The sequence below is a fragment of the Leptonychotes weddellii genome, chromosome 6 (assembly GCF_054177405.1).
Source record: "Leptonychotes weddellii isolate Sample4059 chromosome 6, ASM5417740v2, whole genome shotgun sequence".
NCBI classification, from domain to species: Eukaryota; Metazoa; Chordata; class Mammalia; order Carnivora; family Phocidae; genus Leptonychotes; species Leptonychotes weddellii.
The window spans coordinates 25,167,368-25,194,487 of record NC_138374.1 but is presented as its reverse complement, the minus strand read 5'-3'; the positions used below and the strand labels follow the sequence as shown (position 1 = coordinate 25,194,487).

Below are 27,120 nucleotides of genomic sequence, written 5' to 3'. Positions count from 1 at the left end.
TGTTAGGGTTTTTTGTTGTTGTCTAGCTTTGATTACATTAATATTTGAGGAAGAGAAGCGAATAAGCGTCTCTTTAAAAAGGGAAGGTGGGTGCCTGGGTGTTTCAGTCAGTTAAGTGTCTGCCTTCAGGTCAGGTCATGATGCTGGAGTCCTGGGATTGAGCCCCACATGGTGGGTGGGGAGAGAAGAGGGGGCTCCTCTCCCTCTGCCCTTCACCCTGCTCGTGCTCTCTCAACCTTCTTGTGCTCTCTGGCTCTCACTCTCTCAAATAAATAAAATCTTAAAAAAAAAAAAAACATATAAGATGAGAAATACGACTTTCTCCTTTAACAACAGAAATCAGTTTCTACTAAATACTTCTAGCTAAATTAAAAGTGAAAGGAGAGGCACCTAGCTGGCTCAGTCAGTAGAGCATATAACTCTTCATCTTGGGGTTGTGAGTTTGAGCCCCACATTGGGCAAAGAGATTACTTTTTTTAAAAAAGTGAAAGGGAAAAATCTCAAGACAAATATATTTTTCATTTTACTATACTCTCTATTCTAAGACTCCTGACACCTGAAGAGAAAGTTCTTCCACTACTAATAAAACTTGGACGCCTGGGTAGCTTAGTCGGTTAAGCATCTGCCTTTGGTTCAGGTCATGATCCCAGGGTCCCATGATCGAATCCCGCATTGGGCTCCTTGCTCAACGGGGAGCCTGCCGCTCCCCCTGCTTATGTTCTCTCTCTGACAAATAAATAAAATCTTAAAAAAAAAAGAGAGAGAGAGAGAGAAAATTAGTTTCTTTTTTGCTTACAAATTAAGACTTTTATGCCTAAGTTAGTTTCGGGGATTAAAAGCAATTTTGTGATAGTTGAAAACTTGTTTTGTTCATAGAGAAGAAATAGGTTAGCTGTTTTTCTTTGAATGTCCCATTAAAGAATGTGTTAAAGAAGGATTCTTCAGGTTTCTGAGTTGTATATCACCCAGTCGGAGCTCTAGGATGGAAATGATTCAGCAGTAAGCTTGCTATAAGCTTTTTTTCTTAAAAGTTTAGTATATTCCAAGACAGTAGACAGTAGAAAAGCTGACTATGAGTATGGAGTTAGGAAAGCAACTTGAGTATTAATAAAATAAGTTTTTCCTAAAACATTAAACACTTTTTTAAAAAACTTTTCTTTTAAGGATTTTTTAATTCCAAATCATCTTTTAGCATTTGTAATGTAAAGCTGATTCTTTTTTGCCATTGTGTTTGGATAAATCAGTAAATGTGAAGTTTCAGCTTTGTAACTTTATATCTTACATTAATTAGCTGTAAAGGTTAGTCATTTCAACAATGCCCATTTGGATTCAGTATGTGTATTTATTTTAGTAGATTTAAGTTAAATACAGAGATGAGCAACTAATGAAGTCGTATCAGATTGCAGATTTTCAGAAATATGTAGGGGATAGCTCTTTGACTTAGAGGGGAAACCATAGTTTCAAAGAAGCACATTCTTTTGAACATTGACTAGGGTTACTGGCCCGTAGAACTTAGTGGTAGTGGCTACTGCTGACAGATGTGCTAAAAGGGGACCACCCAAGGTTTTTGTTTCTTAAAGCCAAGGGCCTGCATAGATTGGTGCCAGGGCTTGCTTCTCTTAGAGTGGAGAGAGACACAGGGGTCTATGGAAATTGTGTCGGGGGATGGTCTGCTGAGGAGTTGCCTCTTTACAACCTGTAATAGAAAAGGTGGTGATTATTTTGGAGAAACCGAATCTGCTGAACTCTAAATGGAGAAAAAAGTACCTTTTAATTTACTTTATAAACTTAAAGCAGCTATAAAATTCTTGACTTGTTTAAAACATTTTTCTGAAGCAGTTATGTTTAAGAACTAATTGAGAATCTCTAGAGTTGTAGGGAAGCTTGAGTTTCAGGCAGAGACTCACTAAACCTACAAACGTGGAATATACTTTGGATTTAAAGAGGATTCATAGTACTTTGCAGAAACCTAGAGAGACAGTACAGTGAATCTTTGATCTTCTAATAATGTGGGAAGGAACAAATGACAGCCATTTCTGTGGCCTTGAGTCTTTCAAATAGAAGTTGGAAAGACAAGGACAGCCAAAGCCTTGGGCCCTATAACAAAGCCCACAATTCACCTTCTCTATGTGGGTGTTCAAAAGCCAGCAAGTTGAAAATATAAGTGTCTTGCTGGCAGGGAAGGAATATGTTTTTTCTGGATGATCTTTAGTAACTGATGGGAAAATAGAGTCCTAAGCATTCAGTAATTTAGATTATGGTGATTGAGAAAAGTCTTACATTAATCACTATGATTTGAAAGCCCCTCCAGAAGATGAGTAGTTTATTTTCTCTTTCTTGACAAAATTAAATTGAATTGTTGGGTATGGGCCTGTCACAACTATCATATCTTTCATATCAAGCATTAAATTGATTTTAGTTAAGGATGTTTTGATCTGATCCCTTTTCCCCTTTTTGATATTTTTAAGGTAAAAGACCTGGTTGCCAGGATACATGGAAAATGGCAGGAAATAATCCAGAACTGTCGGCCTACTCAGGTGTCATTTTATTAAACAGTTTTATTTATTCTTGTAGTTTTGCTAAATGGTACTTCTTTATACTGTTTTAAAAAAAAATGACAGAGGGCGCCTGGGTGGCTCAGTTGGTTAAGCGACTGCCTTCGGCTCAGGTCATGATCCTGGAGTCCCTGGATCGAGTCCCGCATCGGGCTCCCTGCTCGGCAGGGAGCCTGCTTCTCCCTCTGACCCTCCCCCTCTCATGTGCTCTCTGTCTCTCTCATTCTCTCTGTCTCAAATAAATAAATAAAATCTTTAAAAAAATAAAAATAAAAAAAAATGACAGAGCAGTTGCTTCTAGGTATCTTAAGATAAACTGAAAACTCCAGTATAATAATTTGTGTATGTTTTTTAGTTTTTGTTTGCTTTATATTTATTAATTTATTTCCAGAGATGGTTGAGCCCATTTTAAAATACCACATTACATCAAATGGAGGTTGATATTTTCATGGGGAGCATTTTTCTCAACAGCTTTAGTGAGATAAAATTCACGTATCATATTTCACTCATTTAAAGTGGTTTTTAGTATATGCACAGAGTTGTGTACCATCACCACCAAATATTTTAATGTACTTTAAAACATTTTTGTCACTCCAGAAAGAAATCCCAGAACCCATTAGCAGCCACCACCCATTCCCCAACCACATGCATTTCTATCCCAACTCCCCCCAAGCCTTTAGGTAACCACTATTCTTTCTGCCTGTATAGATTTGCCTATTTTTCACATTTCATATAAGTGAAATGATATACTATGTGGTCTTTTATGACTGGCTTCTTTCACATAATGTTAGGTGAATCCATGTTGTAGCATGTATGTCATTTCTATTGCCAAATAATATTCCATTGTGTGAATATATCTTATTTATCCACTTAATTAGATGGGACATTTGGGTATGCTTCTACTTCCTGGCTGTTGTCAATAACGCTTCCATGAACAACACTACACAGGTTTTAGTGTGAACATATGTTCTCAAATTAAAATATTTTGGGTGTATACCTGGGAGTGGAATTGCTGGTCGTGTGGTAATTCTATGTTAAATGTTTTGAGGAATTGCCATACTGTTTTCCATAGTGGCTGCACTGTTTTACATTCCCACCAGAATGTATAAGGTTTCTAAATTCTCCACATTCTTGCTAACACTTGTTATTATCTGTGTTTTTTATTATAGCTATAGTAGGGGGTTGGTAGTAGAATCGTATTGTGGTTTTAATTCATATTTCCCTAATGACTAATGATGATGTGCATCTTTTCATATGCTTACTGTCCATTCATGTAGCTTCTTTGGAGAAATGTCTATTAAAATCCTTTGCCCATTTTTTAATTGGGTTTTTTATCTTTTTATTACTGAATTGTAGAAATTCTCCATTTGTTCCAAATACAAGTCCCTTGTTAGGTATATGATTTGCAAATATATTACTCTCTAATTCTGTGTGTTGTCTTTTCATTGCCTTGATGGGATCATTTGTAGAACAAAAGTTTTTAACTGTGATGAAGTCCAGTTTTATTTCCTTTTGTTAGGCTTTTGGTATCATATCTAAGGGGACTTTGCTTAAGAGGGGCATTGTTTAAGCACCTGGTATTACATTTGCCATACTATAAATTTGCCTTTTACAAACTAACGGATATGTTATTGTCTAAAATTATGCTTCTCAAATTTTAATGTGCATATAGGCATCAATTTATTGAAATGCAGATTTTGATTCAGTAGGTCTGGAGTGAGACCTGAGAGATGCTGCATTTCTAACAGGTTCTCAGATTGATGGCAATGCTGCTGGTCCAGGAACCATAATTTCAGTAGATTGGACCTAGAAGTTGCTTATAGTTTATGTCAAAGCAACAGGAACACTGAAGATTAATTAGGAAAAGTAATCTCAACTCTTCTGCATTTTGACTCTCTTGCTGTTATTGCCCCTCATAAGATATGCGTGCTCTTTGAGAAATCTTAATGTTTTGTTGTTATTTCAGTTTCTAATCTCAGTAGATCTTGTTTTAGCCTGGCCATCTTTGCTGATGTGGTATTAAAATAAATGAATTTAATACCAAAACTTCTCTACTAGTCAGCTTAACATTTTACAAAATCTTCTTAAATATGATCCTCCACATGTGTGTGTTGGTGAGGAAAACATCTTGGACTTATTTTGTGCTTTTTTTAATTGTTAGACCACAAAATGTGAAAACTGATTCCGATTACCATAAATTTTCAGAGAAATGTACAATATAAAGATTTTATTACTTCCTTTACCAAAACCCTGTTTGATGATTAGTAGTTTTATAAGGATTAATGCATAATCTGACTTTCCTTTATCCTGTTTTTTTCCCCATTCCCTTTTCTAGGGGCAGCTTCATGACTTCTGGGTACCAGATTCTTAACAGGAGTTGAAGCAGCAAAAATATGAACCAAGAGAAATTCAATAAGACCTTTTCCTAGAGGAGTAGAAAGAATGCTACAAACTCCAGTGGAATGCTAAGAAAATGTGCTGCAAATGTGCCACTTGAATATCTAGTATGAAGCTGGTAATGAAGAAATTGCCATTTCTGAAGCAGATATGAAACATGATCTGCTTAATTTTAAGGCAACTGACATTTTAAAAAGAGCAGAATCCTATAACAAGAGGGGAGGGGTAGAAGCAGCTAATAGTTGCATGTCTAACCTGCCCCTATTAACTCCTCTTGTTAATTTGTAAGCCAGTTATCCTTTTTTTTGTTTTGTTTTGTTTTTTTGGATTGTATTTATGGCACTTGGATAATCACAGGAAATATGTAGGAAAGGGTTTGGACCAAGTTGAGTAGTTTGACAAGGAAATCAAGACCAAGTTCCAGTTGGGTTTAATTTTCCCCTTCGTTATTTTAGGACTCAAAAAGAAAACTTAGAACTGAGATTAATAACAAAAAGAATAAATCTCTTCTGTAACTCCTATAAACCACAGGGAGGTTTCAATCCATACATTTTCCTTCACTATTCAAGATTAGAAATCTGTTAGGTTTTTAAAATATATTTAAACAGTTAAGAAACAGAAATTTGGTATATTGTCAGATCCCCCTTAAGGGGAAGAGGTTAAGCTATAAAATAGTGTCTCTGTTTTTATGCCAAAACATTCATATGCAGTTTGTTTTGGATTCCTTTTAAGTGTATATATAATTTTTAAATACTGGTTAAATCTTAGAATTTGGCTAAATCTTAGAATCCTGGCCTTTGGTCAGCCATATTACAGAAGTCTATAGTATAAAAGCTTAAAGATCTGGACAAGTTTCCAAAACCCTTACTTTCATGAGTATATAAGCTTGGCAGAGACCTGGATGGTGTTTATTCTTTGGGACATTGCACACGTGCACACGTGTGTGTGTGTGTGTGTGTGCACGCGCGTGTGTGTACTTGTATTTTAAATTTGTTGCACTTGAAAACCACAGCTGCTCTAAATATTCTTAAACACTGGAAAGCCATCCTTGGGTTTAAATGGTGAAGGGTTAGTAGAAGTGCACATGCTGGTCTTATTAGCCCAAGGGCCCTTTGAAGCCTTTGGTAGTAATAGACTCTTACTAGCTAACTGAAAAATTCTTTTGTTGACTGAGTGTCCCTTTGTGGAGGGGGTTGTTTCTTGAATGAGAATGTCAACTTTTTTTCCTTTCAATATTGACTTGGATGACACTGCTTTCCTGAGCATTCTGATGTCTCCAACTGTGGGGGGAAAGATGATGGAGAGGAAGGGAATTGGACTTGGGTTTTATGGTTTGAGAGGGGAGAAGATAATTTTTGAAAAATAGCTTTCTACCTCTAAATTGAGGGTTATGAGTTAAAAGCATTTTATCTTAAACTTACCATTTACAATAGCATACGTAACTTTTGAGCCCATGTCAAGCATTGAGCAGTTAGAGATTTTATAGGGAAGACTAAGTAAATCCAATTCCTTAGAACCCCGACTGAATGAGGCTCCAGGAGTCAGACCAACAAAAGTTTTATTCTGTTGAGTTTACTGGTAAGAATATTATTATCTCGATACTACCTCTCAAGGGTATTATTAGAAAATGCCACTTATGGTTAATGAGATAGATACAAAGAGTTCTATTTGACAGAAGCTTGAAACTCTGGCATCTATCTGCCCAACAATGGGGGCTTTCACTCTTTGTAATTTAATACTTTGTAGATACATTATTTGTGTGTAATTTTATAAGTGTTCATATTTTTCTCATTTTGCATTGTGTAAAGTGTACAAAATCTCAAAGTATAAAATACTGCTTATATTGCTTGTAATTACAGTGTGTAAATATTTTCTAATCGTGTACATTGACGGGGGGACAAGTGGGTTATTCAGGTTTTTTTTTTAAGTGACCCTTTTGTATTGCAGTTTCACCTGATAACTGCTCATCAAATTTAAAACCACTTTGATACATTTTTATTTAGCAGTTCCAATAAGAAAAGTCTCTATTTTTAATTGTCTTTCTTCATTAGAGAAAAATACTTCATCTGTCCCTTTAAAAATGGCCAGACATCAGTTTGAGCCCTTGTATTTATGACTCTGGTAGATGTCTCCGTCTCCAGGTCATACTCCAGTCAGTATTTGCATTGGGTTCTCATACAAATTCTGTGATGATTCTCTTTTAGCACAAGTAGTCCATAACTTTTCTCCCAAATCAAGTATTATCCTTCTCCCTCTTGAGTCCCCATGTTCTGTCTCCTTCCTGCTGTTGTTGCCCAGCGAATGGGATGGTAGTGGGGGGAGAAAATGTTCATTGCACAGAAAATGTCAGGCCACTTTTGGGACTTGGCAAACAAAGCTTGCACTGAGTGGTGGTGTGTTTGGCAATATTACTGTGCCAAAAATAACCTTGTCTAATTTTCTGGATATGTATGTCAAACTTATTACCCTTATTGCAAGCTGAAAATTAAGGTACTTGTAAGTGTTTATGCTTTTGTGTGTAACTGTTTGCCTTTTCTAAACTGCTTTTCTTGTTATTGGAAAATATAATTCTATTAGTTATATCATGTTAAGTGAAGAGGCTCTCCATGCACAAAATGCATCTATCTAGCAGTAAAGTAACAGCATTTGTACATTTCCTATCTGTCTTTTGACGGTAATGGTGCCTTTGTCACCTTTTGGGAGGTTGGCATTTTGGTTTTGTTTTGAAGTACAAATAATAGCTTGCTTTTGACTTCACAAAATCTCCCCAGAAGTAAAAGAGAGAAAAAGGCGCATTGTCATCCAGGCTCAGTCAGGAGCATTTGCATTCTTATTTCTGTCCAAATAAGTTGGTGGGGACTGGCCAGTAATAATGCGTGGAGTCTTTAAACCAAGGGTAATTTTTAAATTTTAAAAATAAAAAATTTAAGAGGTGACCCAATAACAAGTGACTGAGTTGGAAAATAGGGAAGAGACTGTCCTGGTTTGTCTCTAAGGATGCAAGATTAGGGTACCGGTGGCTGGGCATGTAGAGCACGATCTGTGGTGGTTATTTCTTACTCGTTTACAGTGTTGGTGCACCTCGTTATCTGTGCATCTGTTTTCCCTGGGCAGTCCTGTCAGCCAGTTGCTCCACCAGCTCTTAGGCAGTTTACAAGTAAATGCAGATTTCTTTTCTCTTCCCCCTTTTTTTTTTTAAGATTTTTTTACTACATCTTGTTTAAAGTCCCATGAATGTATGTGTGTGTTATTAAAAGTGCTTTTTCTCAGTTTGAACATGTGTTTGGTAATATTTGTTTGGGAGTGGGGGATAGTTAAATATCTGGGAATCCTGTTTCTTCCCTGCCCTATCCCCCTAGTTTTTAAACTGATTCTTTTTTCCTCTTGCTTTGGATTCTTCCATCTGTTTTTTTGGTTTGATGTCTCCTGTTTCTGGAATACATAAAGCTGTAGTTGTGCACAGTTCGCTTTTACATAACCCACTTAATAATTTGCTGCATAATCTGTGGTCAGCAATTCAGTAATCTCATTCTTACATTACCCCATTCGCTCGGTTGATTCAACAACTATTGCGTACCTACTACATGCTAGGTACTCTTTGGAGGATTCAGTGGTGAACAACACAAACAGCTCTCATGAATTGTACCTTCTGGTATCCAGGTGAAAATACTTTGTTATTGGCCAAAGAGGACTGGAAAGGAATCCTTTGGCCCGGCTCCCCTGTTCTAGAGCCCAGGTCAAGGAAAGGGGAAGCCATATGATGCAGAAGCAGGGCTCAGGACTACCTCCAACCTGCCAGGCAGAGAAAGCTGTGCATATGGCAGCTGAGGGGAGACATAGGTTGACAACTCCTCACAGAAGAAACTATTATGAGCTCATAGAAGGGCTAGGCATGGTTGCCAGAGGCCTCAGGTTCCAGAACCATGCCAGTATTTATTTCTCCCTTCTGACAGGCTGGTTTGGAGAAGACCACTTGTGAGCATTTTTCTGACTGGGGTAGAAGGGTGAGGGAGTAACAGCCAGACAAAAGCAAAGACATTGCCTTAAGTACTGGGATCCTGGCAGCATAGCCTTGTGCAAGTTAAGGGCCTTGACCTTGACCTTAGTCCTGACCTCAGATCCCAGATTGACCATAACAACCATCTGATCTTTGGCAAGTTACTTAACCTGTCCGAACCTTAGTTTCTTCGTCTGTTGAAAGCAATAATAATGGTGTCTATCTCAGAGCTTATAAGGATTAAGTGAGCTAATGCATGAAAAGTACTTAGCAAGGTGCCTGGCATATATGCTAGGTATTATTATTTAGCTCCCATTTGAAGCTCTTCTCAGATGACAGTTAAAATTGAACTTAAGGAGGGGCACCTGGCTGGCTTGGTCAGTGGAGCATGCTACTCGTGTTGTGAATTTGAGCCCCATGTTGGATGTAGAGATTACTTAAAAAAAAAAATAAGTTGAACATAAGGCACTTGGGGGTTCACTGACATCTAAGCAAACCATACCTTAAAATTGTAGTGTGGGTGTGCTCTAATCCTTCTGACAGGCAGCTCCAGAGGCTTCTCTGTCCAGCTCTGTCTCTCCTGGTAAAAAAAAATATATATGTATATATATATATACACATATATATGTATCTGTATATATAAGTTTGTGGCTTCTTTAGGACTCAGCATGCTAAAGCTGAGAAGGGGTGGTGGTGGGTGATTTTCCATCATTTTGTAGACATGTCCTGACACTCCCTTTTCCTTGCTAACCATTCCCCAGGCTGGAGTCAAGAGAGGGCAAACCAGAAGGCCCAGCTTTGGGTCTGACTCCAAGACGACTGGCTGGGAGGAAAACTTAACAGGCAAAACAGGCTTCTGAGGCACAGTGGAACAGTGAGACTACAGCATTGGTGCCCTGGTGACAGTCCCTACTGAAGAAGCACCTCAGCTGTATATTTGGCCCAAATAAAGATCACACCACCTAAAGGGAGAGTGCTGGGCAAACGAGAGGTGGAGATGGCAAAGCAGGAACAGAAATGCTGCCACAGTGAACAGGAAGCAGGACAACTTGAATAGGCCAGAGTTCTTTGCCTCAGGGAACCTCTGCTCAAGTTTCAGGAGTTCATACCTACCCCCCTCACCTAGGATCCCTGCTATACAGTGAGTAACTGCTCTGTGCGAAGCCTGGAACCAAACGCTGGTGTGTAGGTGGCTGAGAACAACAGCCATTTTCTTACAACGGAGTTGGGGAGAATAGCCTAGCAAAAACAAAACTACGTTTTATGTTCTGTGCTTGTGAAGTACACCAGAAGGTTTTCCAATGGGATCGTCTCCCAGGCACCCTGTGAAGCAGCCAGGATAGTGACCTTAAGGATGAGTAACAACCTGCTCAAAGAATGCCCTGCCTGTGTCCCAGGACACAAACTCATGGCTAGGTTAGGATTCATTTCTTCCTTTGATTTGGAGTCCCTTCCACTGTTAGTATTCCCCTCATTCATATTTTATGAGCTTAATTTGCAGAGAAGAGCATTGTCAGAGGGCTTCCTAGAGAAAGTTCCATTAATTGCCGTCCCATCTGATCATTAGGTTCAGAGACTCAAGTGGGAGGACAGCAGAAAGAAATGGATTGTGATGTAAATCTGTATTATCAGAGATACTTAGGTAACTGCTCAGCTACAGTTCTGCAAGTGCCATGCTGGAGCTCCGCATTGTAATTTACACATTTTGTTCATTTGAAACGTGTGAGGTTCTGAGTCGGCCGTCAGGGCACCTTTGAGGAGGAAGGCTTGCCTCACAGAGTGTAGGCGCGAGTGTGAGGCTAAACCTGCCACCAGATCACTACAGCTGCGCAGGTACCTGAAGTCAGCACTGTGAGTTCTGTGAGAACCGGAGGAGCTGTGTCCCTTAGCCCACTGGGCCCCTGCAGGCTAATCTCTCTCCTGTCTGGTACTGTGGGGCTAGCAGTCTTCCTGCCCTCCCTCCACTGTCACCCCCCAACCAACTTTCCCACAGGACTGCAGATTTCTTTTTCTTAGCCATGTCTTTCCTGGGCTTCCCAGCTTGGACTTCCTTCATCTATTAGGATTTTCTTCTGTGGTGTCTCCCAACTATTTGCTGACTTCTCCCTTCTGTTTCCCACTAGGAACCCTCCCATCTCATCACATTAAACTCACTTTTCTCTTTCACATCCCTTCTTTTCTGCCTACTCCCCCAATACACGTCTGTGCACAAAATTGCACATTTATGCCTTTGATAATTCCCCTTCAGGTTTACCCTGTTTCCCTCTTCTCAGGCTTTCCCAGTACTGATTATCTGTAAACACAAGAATGAATTTCAAGGCCAGTCACTTAACCTCTTAAAGCCTGTTTTCTCATCTATAAAATGGCGCTGTTAATCCCTCAGGATAGAATGAGGGTACAGTTTTTAAAATGAAGCTGGGTAGTCTTTGTGAGAGTGTGTGTACACTTTAACATAAGCATTTCTCCCCAGCTACCTCCCCCTTCACATACACACATCCTATTTACAGAGTGCTGGGGGAGGTGGGAGTGTAGCGTGGGCCCTGCTGTCTAGCAATCTGCAGTCACACACAGCAGCTCAAGATACGAGATTGTATATGATGAAGTGCCAAACAGAGCTTTGGGGAATTCAGGAAAGAGAGATGACATGTCTTTCCCAGGGTCCTTTTAGTTAAATGACAGAGCCATTTGAATATTGTTCACCCTCCTTCAGGCCAATGTGCATCTGCCTCTTCTCCTAGCCCCTGCCTCTCCAGAGTTCAGACTCTCAGGCACATGCAAGAGTCAGTTACCTTATGTCCCTGTAGCCTTCAGCATTTTAGTCCTGCTCTTCGGCCCACTACAATAATGTCATGGATGAGGGAGGGGGAGGATCAGGCCAGGTCATGGCTAGAGCCCCAGTTTGATTCAAACCCTAGAGGGGTCTTTAACAGCCCGTGAGGCAAAGGTATAGCCCGAGTTGCCAGGAAACTGCAGCACCAAAGGTGGCTTGGGAGGACCATCCTGGACCTCCCCCGGTTGGGAAGTTAATTCTGAGGGGGGCTTTCTAGATTGCTTCTAGGTGAGGTGACTGAGCCTAGGAGGGACAGGATATCTGATTGCCTATGAGGAGAGTTAACTGGAAGACCTGGAGTAAGAATGATGTTCAACATGAGCTGGAAGGGAAGGCAGTTATCTGAGTGACCCAGTCCCTGAGGAGGTAAACCCCGGTTACCATAAGGTTTGGTTGAGTGGACAAGTGCAAACCCTTGTGGCTTATTTATCCAGAAAAACAGCATTGTCTTTGTGAACTTCTGGTCAGGCCGTTACTTCATCCCACTAAACCCGACCCTCTTAGACTTCAGGCTGAAGGACCAAGCAGCTGGAGGCTCTTGAGCTGGGAATCCAGACCCCGTTGTGTGTTCAAAGCTGCCCCAACGCTCGGCCTCCACCAACTGTGGCCCACTGCACCCTAGGCAGAGAGCAGAAAAGAGTGGCAGGCGCGCAAGAAGTGAGGTCCAGATTAGAAGACAGGTTAGAGGGCCCTCGGAAAGTTAAGCCCCCAGAGAACAGTTTTGTAAGTCCCCAACAGTAGACAAGTCGGAGGGGTCCTAGGGCTAGGAGGGGAGAGAGGTGGGTTTTAAGCCCGTCGAGGGCGCATGGCGTGACGAGGCCACCACCAGGGGGCGATACGGGGCCACGGCCCTTGGAGGCGGAGGATGCCAGATGCCCGGAGGCCGTGGGAGTCTTACCTCAAACCTTTATTGTGTAGGGTGGGGGGCGCAAAAGAAGAGAACGGCGCCCTTCCCTGCACGCCACCCAGTCGGCCCCGCCTCCCTGGCCCCGCCTTCCAGCCCCCGCCCCACCCCCGGCTCCGCCTCCACCCCCACCCCGCCTCCGGCCGCGGCCCCTTCCTCCCGCAGCTGGTGCTGTGGGGCCGCGGAGCAGCGCGTCGCCGTCTCTATGGCCAGGGATCCGAGCGCAAAGGTGAGAAAGGCAGGGAGTGCGGGCGGCGGCGGGGCCTAGGCCGGGGGGCGGAGGCCAGGCCAGGCCTTCCCCACTTCCATTCCACCCTCCAAGCTGGGCCAGGCCTTTCTCAGAGCCAAGTCTCCCGGTCCCGCATAAAGGCTCCTGGGGGGGCGCGGGCCAGGCCTCGGGCTGTGCTGGGCGCAGACCCGCCACCGCGGAGTGGGGGACCCGCGCGGGGCGAGGACCCGCGTGGCGAACAGTGTTCCCTGGGATCTGGGTCACGTCTCCTGGCGTCCGGCGGGATCGAAGGAGAGCTTGTCCTCAAGCTGCAGCAGTAGAGACTGAGATTAGATCTGAGGAGAGGGAAGACGCGCGGACTGTCCAGGATGGTGGAAGAGAGGGTAGCGGGGGAGGGGCTCTGAGGCCAGAAAGACGGCCATCCTACGGGGCAGAGGGGGATGCCGCCTACACTAAGCAGGTGGACATCTGGGATGAAGGTCGAGAGCCTGCTGATCCAACATCGATCCTGTTTTGGGGGGGGTGTCTCCCCTCAGTTTCTTCAGCCCTAGGATCTAATAGTCGGAAGGTGACCAGAGTTCAGGGGGCTGGCCCTGGGGAGGAACCCAAACTGTGGAACTGGGGGTGGAGTGTGGGGTGTGGACTGGAGACCTTGAAGCCTTGTGGCCACTGGGGGAGGGAGGGCAGCAGCTCCGCCCCCCGTTTAGCCCCGCCCTCCCTCCCAACAGGTTAAATGGGGGTTGAGAGCCCCTGTCCAACTCCCACATCTAGAACAGCAGTATATACATCGGATTAGAGCAGCGCTAAGTTACACGTTCCATTCCATCTTTCCCTTGCTAAAGCTAGGGGCCTCCTTTCGCCTGGGTTAGGTACCCCCTCCCTCCTTTGCAGAGAGGCCCATCCCATCCGAGCATCTGAGGTCAGATGCCTCCCCACATCACTACACACACACTTAGAATCTGGCCTTAAAATTGGGACTTTCGGGAAGGGAGGGAGGGTCTGCTCTGCACCTCAGTGGATACTGGCAGCCTCCAAGCCTGCAGTGAGAACTGGACCCCTATTTGTACATACGCTTGAAGCTTGTCTCTGCATACATGTAATTGTGTGTTTGAGTACTGTGTGAACACACATTTACTTGACCCTTCTGTGAACATGAACATCCCTGACCTACTGTATTGGTGGGTTTGTGTGCATGTCCCTACACATATGTGTGTGTGTGCTGGACCTTTCTGTGAATAGGTGTACAGTCCTTCATATGCACATGTGTAGGTTTATAACCTTCCTTGTCAATCTCTGAGGCTGTGTAACCTGCTGAATGAATGGATATGACTATGTGAATACAACCTTATTTGTCAATGTGTATGAACACATCTGGCAGGCCCTTTATATAAACATATACATGCACAAACCTCCCTGTGAATGTATGTTTGCATGACTCTCCTGTGAGTACATGTGCTCACAGCCCTTCTGTGAACATGTGTGTATGTGCACCTATTGCATGCACATCACCCCTCTCTGGATTATGTGTGACTTTTGCCATGAACCACACTCAGTGGTTCCTCTGACCTGGGGTGTGTTCCTCTTGCCCAATCCTAGGGACTGATACCTCATAGCCATAGGGCTCCCCCCACTTCTGCACTAAGCAAATAGGAGGCCCCAAAGGTAAACAGGTGTGCCTCCACAGTGAGAGGTGGGGCATGGGCAGTTTGCCTGGGACTTCCTGCTGCCCAGCCCCCACACAAGGAGTGGATGCCCTTTCTGTGGTCCAAGGATCCTCTTCTCTCCACTCATACTACATTCTCCCCTTCTGGGCTCTGACCACTACAGTGCTGACCTTTACCTCTTAAATAAATGCTCCAAATTTCTGTTCTCCCTCTGGCCAGTTCCTGGTCCTTCCCTTCTCTTCAAGGCCACATAGTTAATATTTGACCTGGAAAGGAGGGGAGAGGCCAGTGGCCCCTGTGGCCCTGTCTGTGGGTGTCTGATGAAATTGGGTGGATCAGGCTTCCTTCACACCCAGCCCAGTCAAGGAAGCTTTCAAGAGCCACCTCAGAGATCAGGCCTATTACAGGGGTCACAGAAGGCCTGTCACCTACTTCCACCCCATCCCCAACTGGTTGGCTTGAGTGTCCCAGTGTGGGAATAGTCTCCAAGATGTGCCAGGGGAGGTGGCAAAGAACTCAGGGATCTCATCATTCACCTTTTCCATGTTGCTTATGTTTCAACTGGTCTTGCACACTAGAGCCTCCGGCACAGACTTTACACCTATGCAAGCAGGGGGGCCCAGATGCCAACCCCCCCCCATGTCTATGAGTGCCTGTTTGCAGGTAGGGGCACGTTTGGATGCCTAGCCAGAGGGTGCAGTACAAACTCGCATGGGCAGAGTAGAGATGTGCACCCCCTCGGAGAAGAATGCTGAGGAGGAGAACTGTCTAATTAAAGAGAAATTCCAGAGGGAGCTCTCAGGCCAGGGAGAAGAAAAAACAAAGGGAAAACAGGACAAAATAAACAAAGGCCCATTAAATGTCTCTGCCCAGCCTTCTTGCATAAGGCACCCCCGCAGGCAGCAGGGGCAGCTGCTGTCCCAAGTTTGGTCTCATTGTTGCTAGGAGAAGGCATTCTCCCTGAAACGGAGCTCTAGTCGAGATGGAGACCTAGCTTAGCTTCTGACTTGGTCAGAGGATTGCCATTACTTTGGGTTTGGGCTGGGAGGAGTCTAGGGTCTTGTAAGGAGGGCAAATTCTGCCCAACTTGCATCAGAGCAGAGAGGTAGACAGAATGACAGTGAGCTGATCCTGATGTGGGAGTCTGTGGGCCTTCTCCCACCAGTGCCCCCTGAAGTCTGGGGGTAATGCCATCTACCTTCTACCCACATACAGATAAAAGAGCTTTTTTTTTTCCTGTTTTTTCTTCAGAAAACGGACCTCAGAGAACCAGGACTAGTCCTTCTGTCGGGGCAGGGTGACCCCATCAGTGACCTACAACCCCTGTATGACCCTACAACTCCCTCCCACCATGGAGTTTGTATTTGATGCAGAAAGGCAGTGTGTGATCCATCCTTCCCTCTGACCTCGAACCTGGGATTCCATGGCCACACAACCCTGTGATTCCATGTCCCCTCGATTCCAGGACCCTCCCTGGCCCCATGACCCCTGACCTTCCAAGTGACCTCTCTGGACCTTGACCCCCGTGACTGTTCTTCCCATCATCCCCTGTGACTCTGGCCTTGGCTCCCCTTGGGGGTCTTACTGGTCTGGGCCTCCCAAGGAAAATGTGGGGAAGGCTCTGGCCCCTCTTCCTGAGCTTCCTCACAGCAACTGCTGTCCCTGGACCCTCACTGCGGAGGCCATCCAGAGAACTAGATGCCACCCCGCGGATGACCATCCCCTATGAAGGTTAGACACCCCTCCCCCAACTTGGAAAGGCAGCGGGAGCCAGGTCTGGGAGTAGAGAGGCAGCCCCAGGGCCGGGCTCACTGCTCCCACTCTCCAGAGCTCTCCAGGACCCGGCACTTCAAGGGTCAAGCCCAGAACTACTCAACACTGCTACTGGAGGAGTCCTCCGCAAGACTGCTGGTTGGAGCCCGAGGTGCCCTGTTCTCTCTCAATGCCCGTGACATAGGAGATGGGGCTCACAAAGAGGTTAGCCCCCAGAGCCTGGAGTACCTGGAAGGTCTCCAGCTTTATAGCCCTCTGGTCAGATAGCACTGCCCTTCCCAAGCCAGGTCTCCTTTACCATCCAATGGCACTCCTGAAACTTCTGCACCTCAGTTTCCCCTGTTTCCTGCAGTCCTGTCACCTGGTCCCACAGACAATGGTGAAAGACAAGGGTACTGGGGTTAGCACATCAGCCCATTCCTTTCCCCGTCTCCAGATCCGCTGGGAGGCCTCCCCAGAGATGCAAAGCAAATGTCATCAGAAAGGGAAAAACAACCAGGTATGTGGTCTGCCCTGTCCCCAGCTCCTTTCCTTCTCTTCATTTGGGGATGTCAGGGTTGGTGGGGACACAGATGGAGGTATGGATCAGCCAGTCAGCTGGAGCAACCACAACAAACACGTGAGTGTAGCCGGAGTGGCAGGCCCTAGGTGCAGCACTTCTAAGCCAAGCATCTGGTGACCTACCGACTTGGCCTATGGTGCCCTCTTAATCTCTTATGGGCTCCTGAATAATAATCATGAGAGCAATAAGTAATCTCTAGTAGATGCTGACTTAGCTGTTATCTCTCCTAATTCTAAAATAACCCTATGAAGTAGTTTTATCCTCCATTTTACAGATGTAAAAAATGAGGTTTGGTCAAGGAATCGCTCAAGTACCCGCTACACCATGGAGGGGTGGTAGTGAATTGCTAGCTCTTTCTGGCTAAAGAACAGGGTGTCTGCAGGGGTCCCAGGTCAGGCTATGGAACAGATGCCTCTGGGGGCGCCCGAGTGGCTCAGTCAGGTTGAATGTCTGACTCTTGGTTTCAGCTCAGGTCATGATCTCAGGGTCGTGGGATGAAGCCCTGCTTCGGGCTCCCCACTCACCTCAGGCTCCTCTGGTTCCTGGGGCTCCTGCTCAGCAGGAGTCTGCTTCCCCTCTCCCTCTCCCTCTGCCCCTCCACCCGCTCATGCTCTCTCCCTCTAAAATAAAACAAATAAAACTTTAAAGAGGCCCCTCTAAGAGACTCCATCAAAGATGCCTGCTGGTACAGCAGGTGGCATGGGCAGAAAGCAGGGCTGGTGAGGCAAGTGGAACCCAGGTCACAGAGCACTGTAAGTGCCCAGCTCGGGGGATGGCTTTTACCCTGTGACAACGGACACCCTCATCACTTAGTACTTTATAGACTCTCCAACTTTAGTGTGCACATGAAGCCCCAGGGTATGTTATAAATGCAGATGCTAACTCAGTAAGCCTGGGGAAGGGCCCAAGATTTGGCAGTTCTAACAAGCTTCCAGAGGAAACTGATGCTGCCCGTTCCTAAGCCACACTTGAGGTAGCAAAGCTTTAGGACAACACTTCCCAAAGCATGTTCTGAGGAACGCTAATTTTCAAAAGAAGGGCTTAATGGTCACATGAGTTTGGGAAGTGCTGTATGCTCAATCCCACAATGCACAGCAACATCCTTAAGGCTCTGAAAAATCCCCTGGAAAGGCAAGTTTTAGCCATGATTTCCAACTTATTTGACCACAGAGTTCCTCCCTCACCCCCCCTTTTCTTATGTAAACATCTTGGGGAAACACTACTACAGGAATATTAATCCTGCCCCAAGCACTAGAAGGATTAAAATAGAGTGAGTCTGGAGGCAGGAAAGACATCGGGGCTTGGGAGCATCATGGGGGACGGAGGAGGGAGACCTGAGCAGGCTAGTGGAGAAAAGGGACAGATACACCGAGGGAGGGAATGGGATGAGACAAAGGGGTCTGCATGGATTCAAACTCTGGGTAACAGGCAGGAGGAAGAATCATTAACAAGGCAAAGAAGTCAAGGTGTCAGCTTACCGCATTTAATGGGCAGAGAAGAGCAGTGTGGCTGGAGGGGGTGAGGAAGGGGCAGAGCCCTATCATGCAGGGGCAGAAGTGGTGGGACTCCATGTTCAGGACTCTGGTGAGCCACCAAAGTTTTTTTTAAATACAGCAGTGACATGATTTGGTTTACATTTTTAAAATATGCCTTGGAAAGTGGGTTACCAGAGGGTGCTGATGGGTAGAATATCTCTGGAAGGAGACTGTAGACAACAGTAACAGCAGTCCCCTTTGAAGGCAACAGGGATAAAAGGAGATGCTCTGTTTACAACATATCCCTTTGTACCTTTTGAATTTTACACTGCATACATGTATTCCTCATTCACTGGATAAATAGGTAGCTTTATAGAGTGGCAGAGGCTTGGGAGAACAGTCAGGCAGTCCCTAAATTTGTTCAGGGAAGAGGTGACAGCGGTAATGTGGACTAGGGTGGTGGAGGTGAAGGGGAAGTGGGCTACATCAGGAGACACTTACGACAAAGAATCCTGGAGAAGGACTGAATGTAGGGTGAGGGAGTGGGAGGCAGCAAGCCTGACTCCTGGTATCTAGACTGAGTAATAGGATGGATGGATGGAATGAGGTGGGAAAGACTGGATGAACAGGTTTAGGAGGGAAGATGCGGGTTAGGGAGGATGGAATGAGCTTGGTTTGTGACGAGGTGAGTTTGATGTGTCCGTGGACTATCAGATGGAGAGAGGGCCAGAGCCTGGGGATAGATTTGGTAGTGTCACCCCAAAGGGTGTGTGGGGGCTCCAGGATGGGGGCACTGCTGAGAAGGAGATGTGAGAGAAGCATCTCAGGGTGGCGGGAGCCCTGGGGGCCCCAGGACTGGGGATGCAGGGGCCTGCGGGTAATGCAGGAGAAGCTGGCTAAGTGTTTCAGGTAATCCTAACAGTGAGAGAGAAGCAAGAAGAGGGCTCATGCCACTGGGAAGCCAAAGGACAGTGAGTGCCAGGGAGTAGTCTGTGTCCCGGACAGTGAGCAGGCCCACTGGGATCTCAGAAAGAACCACGTCCCGTGGTGGGGGCAAGAGCTGGACGACAAAGCTGGAATTTTGATGAATGGAAAAGGCCTCTAAGCAGGCTGGGGGCTCAGCCCTCCCCCACCCACCCCACAGACGGAGTGCTTCAACCATGTGCGATTCCTTCAGCGGCTCAACGCCACCCACTTCTACGCATGTGGGACTCATGCCTTCCAGCCCCTCTGTGCAGCCATTGTGAGTATGCCTGCCCCAGCCCTGATTGCTGGTCCCAGGCCCCTGGCCCCTGGCCCGTGGCCCCAGACTGGTCTGACCTTGGGCCACACCCCTGCCTGTCCTGGAGACCACTGACTTCTGGCCCCATATTCCCCCAGGATGCTGAGGCCTTCACCTTGCCAACAAGCTTCGAAGAGGGGAAGGAGAAGTGTCCTTACGACCCAGCCCGTGGCTTCACAGGCCTCGTCATTGGTGAACATGCTGTCCTCCCCACCCCGGCCCCTCACCCACCAGCATGCTACTTGTGGGACATGGATCCCGTTGCTAGGACTTGCCACCCGTGTGTGTTATGCGCCTTGTTGTATGTGACATGTCTCATGCTTAGCATGTCTCTGCTCCAGATGGAGGCCTCTACACAGCCACACGGTACGAATTCCGGAGCATCCCTGACATCCGCCGGAGCCGCCACCCACACGCCCTGAGGACTGAGGAGGCACCAATGCACTGGCTCAACGGTCAGGAGACTGAGGCACAGGATGCTGGGCGGGGGCGGGGGGGGGGGCAGGGGACTGTTTCTTCATCTTTACTCCCTTGGGCAGTTGACCGTCCCCTCCCTAAGTTCCCAGGTGAAGCTGTCTATTCCTGTGTGGTGCTGACTGAGGGGTGGTGGTGGAGGGGATCCCCAGCCTGTCTCAGAGGCCACTTGAACTGTCCAACCCACAGATGCTGAGTTTGTCTTCTCTGTCCTGGTGCGGGAGAGCGAGGCCAGTGCAGTGGGTGATGACGACAAGGTTTACTACTTCTTCACGGAGCGTGCCACTGACGAGGTCCCCAACAGCTTTGCTCAGAGCCGCAACAGCCACCGTGTGGCCCGTGTGGCCCGTGTGTGCAAGGTGAGTAGGACCAAGTTCAGGGCAAGAGTGTAGAAGCTGAACCTCTGACGCTGACCCTGTGCCCCTGCCTCCCCAGGGAGACCTGGGAGGAAAGAAGATCTTGCAGAAGAAGTGGACCTCCTTCCTAAAGGCGCGTCTCATTTGCCACATTCCCCAGTATGAGATGCTACGTGCTGTCTGCAGCCTGGACGCTGACGCCTCAGCCCGCACGCACTTTTATGCGGCCTTCACGCTGACCACACAGTGGTCAGTGCAGGGACAGTGGGGAGAGGAGGAACTGGGGACAGCATGGGGGCTGAGCAGAGGTCAGTGAGGATACAATAGGATCCCTTGTGGGGAGGCTGGCTGCAGAGAGAGACTTTCAGGTACACTCAGTTAGCCTGGGGCCAGAGGCCACAGTGGCCTACTGACCCTCAGGAGAGGCCCTGAGGCCTAGAGCTGGGGTCAGCCAGGGTAACAGCGGGCTTCAGGCTGGGCAGGTGGCAGGGGGGGCAGGTTCCACTCAGTGTGGCTCAGCCCCTTCCCCTATGTCCCTTCCTAGGAAGACCCTAGAGGCCTCAGCCATCTGCCGCTACGACCTGGCCGAGGTGCAGGCTGTCTTCGCAGGTCCCTACATGGAGTACCAGGATGGTGCCCGGCGCTGGGGCCGCTATGAGGGTGGGGTGCCGGAGCCCCGGCCTGGCTCAGTGAGTGCCCAAGCCTAGGGTCGGCGCTGGGTGGACAGAACCCCTGGGAGGGGCAGAAGGATCTAGCCTTGGGGGTGGCGGGGGACGGGCTGGCAGTAGATTCCTGAGGCTCGCCACCTCTGTCCCCCACCCCAGTGCATCACAGATTCATTGCGCACCCGCGGCTACAACTCATCCCAGGATTTGCCATCCCTGGTCCTGGACTTTGTGAAGTTGCACCCACTGATGGCCCGGCCCGTGGTGCCCACACGCGGACGGCCCCTGCTGCTCAAGCGCAATGTGCGCTATACACACCTCACAGGGACGCCTGTCACCACGCCTGCCGGGCCCACCTATGACCTGCTCTTTCTGGGCACAGGTACTTCTGACCCCTGGTCTGAGCCCTTTGGTAACTGAGTCCTTGATCCTCGTTGACCGCTAATCCCCTGGATGACTTTTGATCACAAAACCCTGGTGGCCATTGATGTTGATTCTTCATTGAACACTCACTACTGGTCCCCGATGACCACTGGCTCTGGGTAACTGCTGAATCCTGTCACCAAACACAGTGATATTTGACCCTGATCACTAATGCTTCTGAACCCAGTCATTTCTGCCATGACTAGCCCAGAGTTCCCAGTGTCCATGAGGAACTGCTACTGCCTGAGTCCTTGTCCCTGATCTCATGACTCCCGAGCTGCTCCCATTAGGCTATTGCAGGGGGCCAAAACCAGATTCCACTGTTGGGTTCTGACACTCTGTCCACTCCGTACCAGTCGATGGCTGGATCCACAAGGCCGTGGTGCTGGGCTCTGGGATGCACATTATCGAAGAGACGCAAGTGTTCAAGGAGCCCCAGTCTGTGGAAAATCTGGTCATCTCTCCAATGCAGGTAGCCTCTGACTCATGACCCTCAGTATGGCTTTGCCAGAATAGGGGGAGGGAGTGGGTGGCTGGGCAGTGGCCGTGTGTGTCTGTAGGTGGGAGTTGGGGGTGTTGCCAACCAGCTTTGCTCTCTGGCTCCCAGCATAGCCTCTACGTGGGGGCCCCTAGTGGAGTCATCCAGCTACCACTGTCTAGCTGCTCCCGCTACCGCTCCTGCTATGACTGCATCCTGGCCCGGGACCCCTACTGTGGCTGGGACCCCAGCACCCATGCCTGCACCGTATTCAGCAGGTCCCAGGGGAGCAGGTGAGAGGTGGGGGGGGGGGTGAGGGTCCCACGTTAGCGGGGAATCGGGGCCTGAGGGGGGAGAAAGGCCTGCCGGCTGTGGGGGATGTGGGGGCCGTTGGCGACAGCCCCACGGATGCTGCCGCTGGGGAAAACTAAAGCTCAGTTCCCCCGTCCCTGAATCCAGGACAGCCCTGATACAGGACATGGAGAGAGGCAACCGAGGCTGCGAAGGCAACAGGGACACAGGTAAGTGACCTTCACAGGCTGCACAGCCCGTCCCCTCTACACTGATTGTCATTTACCTGTGCATGTGTGGCTCCGAACGGCCGTGTCTGTGGGCTTTCGTCCAGGACGTCCCAGCAGAGTGTGGCACAGTAAGTGCTTCACAGACGGTTGTTACCCAAAAGAACCATAAATGAGGAGACAGGCTCAAGACGTGAAGTCTTTGTCACTTCTGGAGCTTATGGCCAAGTTGAGGGGGGGGGCAGACAATTAAATGATCACCCAAATAATTATTTCATTGGTTTTTGTTACAAAAGGAATACTAACAACTATGACAAGGGTTTGAAGCATAATGGGTACTTCCCTGAGGAAAATCAGATGACTGAGCTGATGCCTGAAGAGCAAAAGTTAATCGCCACAGCGAGCATGTACTGAGTACTTACTCGTGACAGGTGCTGACTGAACACTTACACACATGATCTCACTTACTCTCCCAGCATCCCTGGGAGACAGGTGCCACGATCCCCATCCCCATGAGGGGCAATCTCTCTGAGGTCCAGAGAGAATAAGTAAACTACCCAAATTAATAAGCTATTAAGTGGCAGGGTCAGAATTCAAACCTGACCCCAAGCAGCCTGACTGGAGTTTGTGCTTTTCATCACTGCTGTGCTCTTTCCTCCAAGTGAACCAGTGGAGGGCACAGAGAGGGGGGTGACACCCGAGCAGAAGGAACAACAGGCAGATGAGCTTGGTGTGTTTGAGAAGGGGCTGGAGAAGTGGGCAGGGACCACGTTGAGGGAGGGGAGCGGCATAATCAGTATGGTGTTTTTAAAAAGATACCCCACTGCTGCATGGAGAATGGATTAGATGGGAGCCAGAGTGGGCCAGCTTCCCCAATTGGGGAAGGAGAGAAGTGAACAGGTCTGAGATGGAGTCTGGAAGCAGAATCTTGGTGAGGGTTAGATAGAGCGGTGAAGGGGAGAGAGAGGCAAGGGAGACTCCCAGGTTTCTTTCTGACTTAAGCAGCTGAGTAGCTAGTGGTGCCATTCACTGTGATGACAATTCAAGGAAAAGACCTGCTATAGTTTGGGAGGGAGGCTTTGGCCTTAGTTCCTGTGCCGTATGTCCAAGAGGCCTCACACGGAGATGCCCTGCAGGTGGAAGATGTTAGAGTCTGACAGTCAGGAGAGAACCCTGGGCTAGAGGTCGAGATTACCAATCACGGGCAGGTAGCAGGAATTGAAACCACTAGGAAGGGCCAGTGCGAACCTTACATGGGAGCATGAGTGCAGGAGACCTTGGTCAGTTGTCACCGTGATTCCAGAGTCTGTGCTTGGTGCTAGGGACGCTAACAGTGAACCATCTGGCCTGCCATCTCCAGTGCCCTCCCTGAGACAGACAAGCATTGACCAGTCCTGTTTCTCACCCCCCTCCAGGACCACCACCACCACTGAAAACCCGCTCTGTGCTCCGAGGGGATGATGTCCTCCTGCCCTGTGACCAGCCATCCAACCTGGCCCGGGCCTTGTGGTTGCTCAATGGGAGCATGGGCCTGAGTGATGGGCAGCATGGCTACCGCGTGGGTGTGGATGGGCTGCTGGTGACAGACATACAGCCTGAACACAGTGGCAACTACGGCTGCTATGCTGAGGAGAATGGCCTCCGCACCCTGCTGGCCTCCTACAGCCTCACAGTCCGGCCGGCCACTCCTGCCCCAGCTCCACAAGCCCCTGCCATGCCTGGGGCACAGCTGGCCCCTGACGTGAGGCTGCTCTATGTGCTAGCCATCGCTGCCCTTGGCGGCCTCTGCCTCATCCTAGCTTCCTCCCTCCTCTATGTGGCCTGTCTTCAGGGAGGCAGACGAGGGCGTCGAAGGAAATACTCTCTGGGTCGGGCTGGCCGGGCAGGGGGCTCTGCTGTGCAGTTGCAGACTGTTTCAGGCCAGTGTCCTGGAGAGGAAGATGAGGGTGATGATGGGGAGGGGCCTGGGGGACTGGAAGGTGGCTGCCTCCAGATCATCCCTGGGGAGGGAGCCCCAGCCCCACCGCCTCCACCACCCCCACCCCCACCGGCTGAGCTGACCAATGGGCTGGTGGCTCTGCCCAGCCGGCTGCGCAGGATGAACGGCAACAGCTACGTGCTCCTGAGGCAGAGCAACAATGGAGCGCCAGCAGGGCCCTGCTCATTTGCTGAGGAGCTCAGCCGCATCCTGGAGAAGAGGAAACACACGCAGCTCGTAGAGCACCTGGATGAGAGCTCTGTCTGAGCCCAGCTTCCTAGGACAAATGCTCTTCCAAGCCAGCCTGTCTGCCCCAGGCCGGGCTGCTGCTTCCCCAACACAGCCCCTCTACCTTCACCCCCCTCCCCAACTCCAGGCCCTTCTCCCAACTTTTTGATGTCCCTGTAGGGCTGGCAGAGTCAGGCCCAGCCAAAGCCCCCTCCTCAGTCTCCACAGACCCATCTGTGAGCAGCCCAGGCCAACCGGTGCTCCTCAGAGGTGGGTACTCCCTCAGGACCTGGTATTCTGTAGACCCAGTCCCAATTCCTATTCCCTTAACCCAAGCACTTGGGAGGAGAGGATGCCATTCTCCTGCCCCATTTGTCTGCTCAAACCCTTCCTCTTTCTCCCAGGCAGGGCTCTGCAGGTCCAGATGACCTCCATGTCACCACCCTCTGCATGGCCCTATGTGCTGGACAGTCCCGAAACCAGACGAGACCTCTGCCAGCCACCAGAGCCACCTGAGCCCTGCGTACATTCACACGTGCACATGGATGAATGTCCATCAGCTGGGCTGCAGGGCCCCCACCCCCATCTCCTGGTGCATTCTTGTGTTTCATCTCTCCTGGACTTTGGGTACCCTTCCTATTGCCACATCCCATCCTATCTAGTCCTCTCCCCTAGTTCCAACCCCATGTGGTGACCTCTTTGGCAAGAGCTTGGGAACAGGCCAGCCTGGGGAGGTAAGACTGTGAGACTGTGTCATTCCCCTCTTCTTCCTTAATGTGCAGCCCTCGTGAGTCAGCCTCCCCACCCCCTTGGTCACTCTCAAGAGTGACAGACAGAGCCCCAGGCATGTCCCTTCACGCACATGTGCTTACATTTCCACATGCATTTCTGAGCCTCCCTTTGCTGCCTCGGACCTGTATCTGTTGGGTTTGGTCCATGGACATTTCAGAGGGAGAGCCCTCTCCTGTTCAGCTGTCCTCTCAGACATTTCCCTAGGACGGGTGACCAACACTGCAATGAGCCAGCCTCCCTTTTGGGGACCAAGCATTTGCTACCCCTAGACCAGAGCAGGGGGAGATCTGAGGTCTCATCAACCTGGCACATGAAGCCCGTTCTTGGAACTATGCAAAGGGCAGAGGCTGGGAGTTTGGATGCTTGGCTCCCATCCCTGTCCTACCTCACCGGGGCACTTTCAGGGTCCAGGGGCCTCTGAAGTTTCCATTGATATGGGACAATCAAATCCTGACTGAGCTCCCCCGTTCTCCTTGGGTGAGGATGACTGTTATTTTTGTAGCCGAGAACGTGGAATCCCCACGGATTTTTACTGCCCTTCACCCAATCTCTCCCACCTCCACCCCACAATGAATGTATTTATTGTGAGAACAGCTATACGTCTTTAGGAATGCCCCCACTCACCACCCAGGTGGGCAGAACAGGCATGAGACAGAGTGGGGAGCCTGGGCTCAGCTCCTCCCCCTCCTGTTGGTTAATAAATACCCTCTCTCCCCACAGCTATGTGTGTTCCGCTTGGTCTAGATTGGCCTTCCCTGATCACCAGGGGGCAGGCTTCTGAGCCTATGGAAACAGTGCTGCAGGGTTGGCTCTGCTCCCTATAAAACCATTTGCAGAGAAAACTGGGATCCTCAGCTTCCATCTGGCTGCCCTGGGCAGGTACACAGGCCTTTATAAGGTTCTCACCACTCACTGAGCATGGTGATAAGGGCATGACAAAATTACAGCTGTTCAAGAATTCATACAAAGGTTTCTAGGTTTCTACCTCTTGACTCTCTTCCTCACCATTCCTCCCCCTTGTTTTAGCTAAGCCTAGAAGATGCTCCCTGTTTATTTCTCTTGCTTGTCCACAAGAAGCTTTTCAGTACCTCCCCTCCCCCAACAAAGGACAACATGAATTCCTTTCTGCAGAGGGGCCTGTCTTGGGGAATAGTTAGGACAAGGGCAAGCTTGTTACCACAGATCTGACCTGAGAATCACTCTCCAAGGGTCAGGACTAGATTAATCACATGGCCTTTGATACTAACCATCCTGAAGGGTTATATGTTCCGCTTCTGGTTTTAGGATAACGAAAAGTGAGGTTATATTTAAAATCTACACATATTTTGAAGACCTCAAGTGTAACCTCGAACATGTTTATTAACCTCAGTTTTCTAATCTAAACATTCACACGGATATAAAGTGATTATCCTAATGCCAGGTCCACAGCAGGGTGGAAGATGCTAGCTCTCTAGCTCAATGGTTACAGAAAAAGGACACGGGGGATTCTTCAGATGCCAATCTTGAAAGCGCTCGCTGGGATTTGAGATCACTGTTATCA

General features: G+C 48.3%; 3 protein-coding genes and 1 long non-coding RNA gene across 8 annotated transcripts in view; 2 read left to right on the top strand and 2 right to left on the bottom strand.

Annotated features, from left to right (window-relative positions):
- Positions 1-8,228, top strand: part of SLF2 (SMC5/6 complex localization factor 2) — a 45,609-nt gene extending 37,381 nt beyond the window's left edge. For all 3 annotated transcript variants that reach the window (XM_081823633.1, XM_081823632.1, XM_081823634.1), the window contains 2 exons: positions 2,469-2,537; positions 4,891-8,228. In XM_081823633.1, coding sequence (XP_081679759.1) covers positions 2,469-2,537; positions 4,891-4,926 — 105 coding nt within the window. In that variant the 3' untranslated portion in view covers positions 4,927-8,228. The remainder of the gene's footprint in view (positions 1-2,468; positions 2,538-4,890) is intronic.
- LOC145722155 (uncharacterized) lies at positions 1,339-12,748 on the bottom strand. The gene is made up of 3 exons (XR_014146214.1): positions 12,678-12,748; positions 9,452-9,529; positions 1,339-1,696 (listed from the first exon to the last, which is right to left on the bottom strand). It is a non-coding gene; the product is annotated as an uncharacterized LOC145722155 (long non-coding RNA).
- Positions 12,749-12,808: 60 nt separating this feature from the next.
- SEMA4G (semaphorin 4G) lies at positions 12,809-26,299 on the top strand. Of its 3 annotated transcripts, none has more exons than XM_081823626.1 (16): positions 12,809-12,912; positions 15,828-16,307; positions 16,405-16,500; positions 16,786-16,848; positions 19,531-19,629; positions 19,767-19,860; positions 20,010-20,123; positions 20,332-20,501; positions 20,578-20,747; positions 21,043-21,187; positions 21,323-21,545; positions 21,943-22,058; positions 22,194-22,357; positions 22,524-22,585; positions 23,998-25,058; positions 25,193-26,299. In XM_081823626.1, the coding sequence occupies exons 2-15, from the start codon at positions 16,302-16,304 to the stop codon at positions 24,825-24,827; spliced, it is 2,352 nt and encodes a 783-aa protein (XP_081679752.1). In that variant the 5' UTR covers positions 12,809-12,912; positions 15,828-16,301; the 3' UTR covers positions 24,828-25,058; positions 25,193-26,299. The 3 variants fall into 3 exon arrangements, with proteins under 3 accessions (XP_081679752.1, XP_030873136.1, XP_006746565.1); XM_031017276.2 differs by having other exon boundaries at positions 16,405-16,553; positions 25,197-26,299; XM_006746502.2 differs by having other exon boundaries at positions 16,405-16,553.
- MRPL43 (mitochondrial ribosomal protein L43) overlaps positions 25,460-27,120 on the bottom strand; it is a 2,889-nt gene continuing 1,228 nt past the window's right edge. The window contains exon 4 of the mRNA XM_006746501.3: positions 25,460-25,514. Coding sequence (XP_006746564.2) covers positions 25,460-25,514 — 55 coding nt within the window. The remainder of the gene's footprint in view (positions 25,515-27,120) is intronic.

Excerpts from the sequence above, each read along its gene's own strand:
- SEMA4G (XM_031017276.2), top strand. The coding sequence starts at position 16,184 with ATGTGGGGAAGGCTCTGGCCCCTCTTCCTGAGCTTCCTCACAGCAACT. Across the intron at positions 20,748-21,042 it reads TTCACGCTGACCACACAGTG|GAAGACCCTAGAGGCCTCAG; the intron begins GTCAGTGCAGGG and ends GTCCCTTCCTAG. Across the intron at positions 22,059-22,193 it reads TGGTCATCTCTCCAATGCAG|CATAGCCTCTACGTGGGGGC; the intron begins GTAGCCTCTGAC and ends TCTGGCTCCCAG.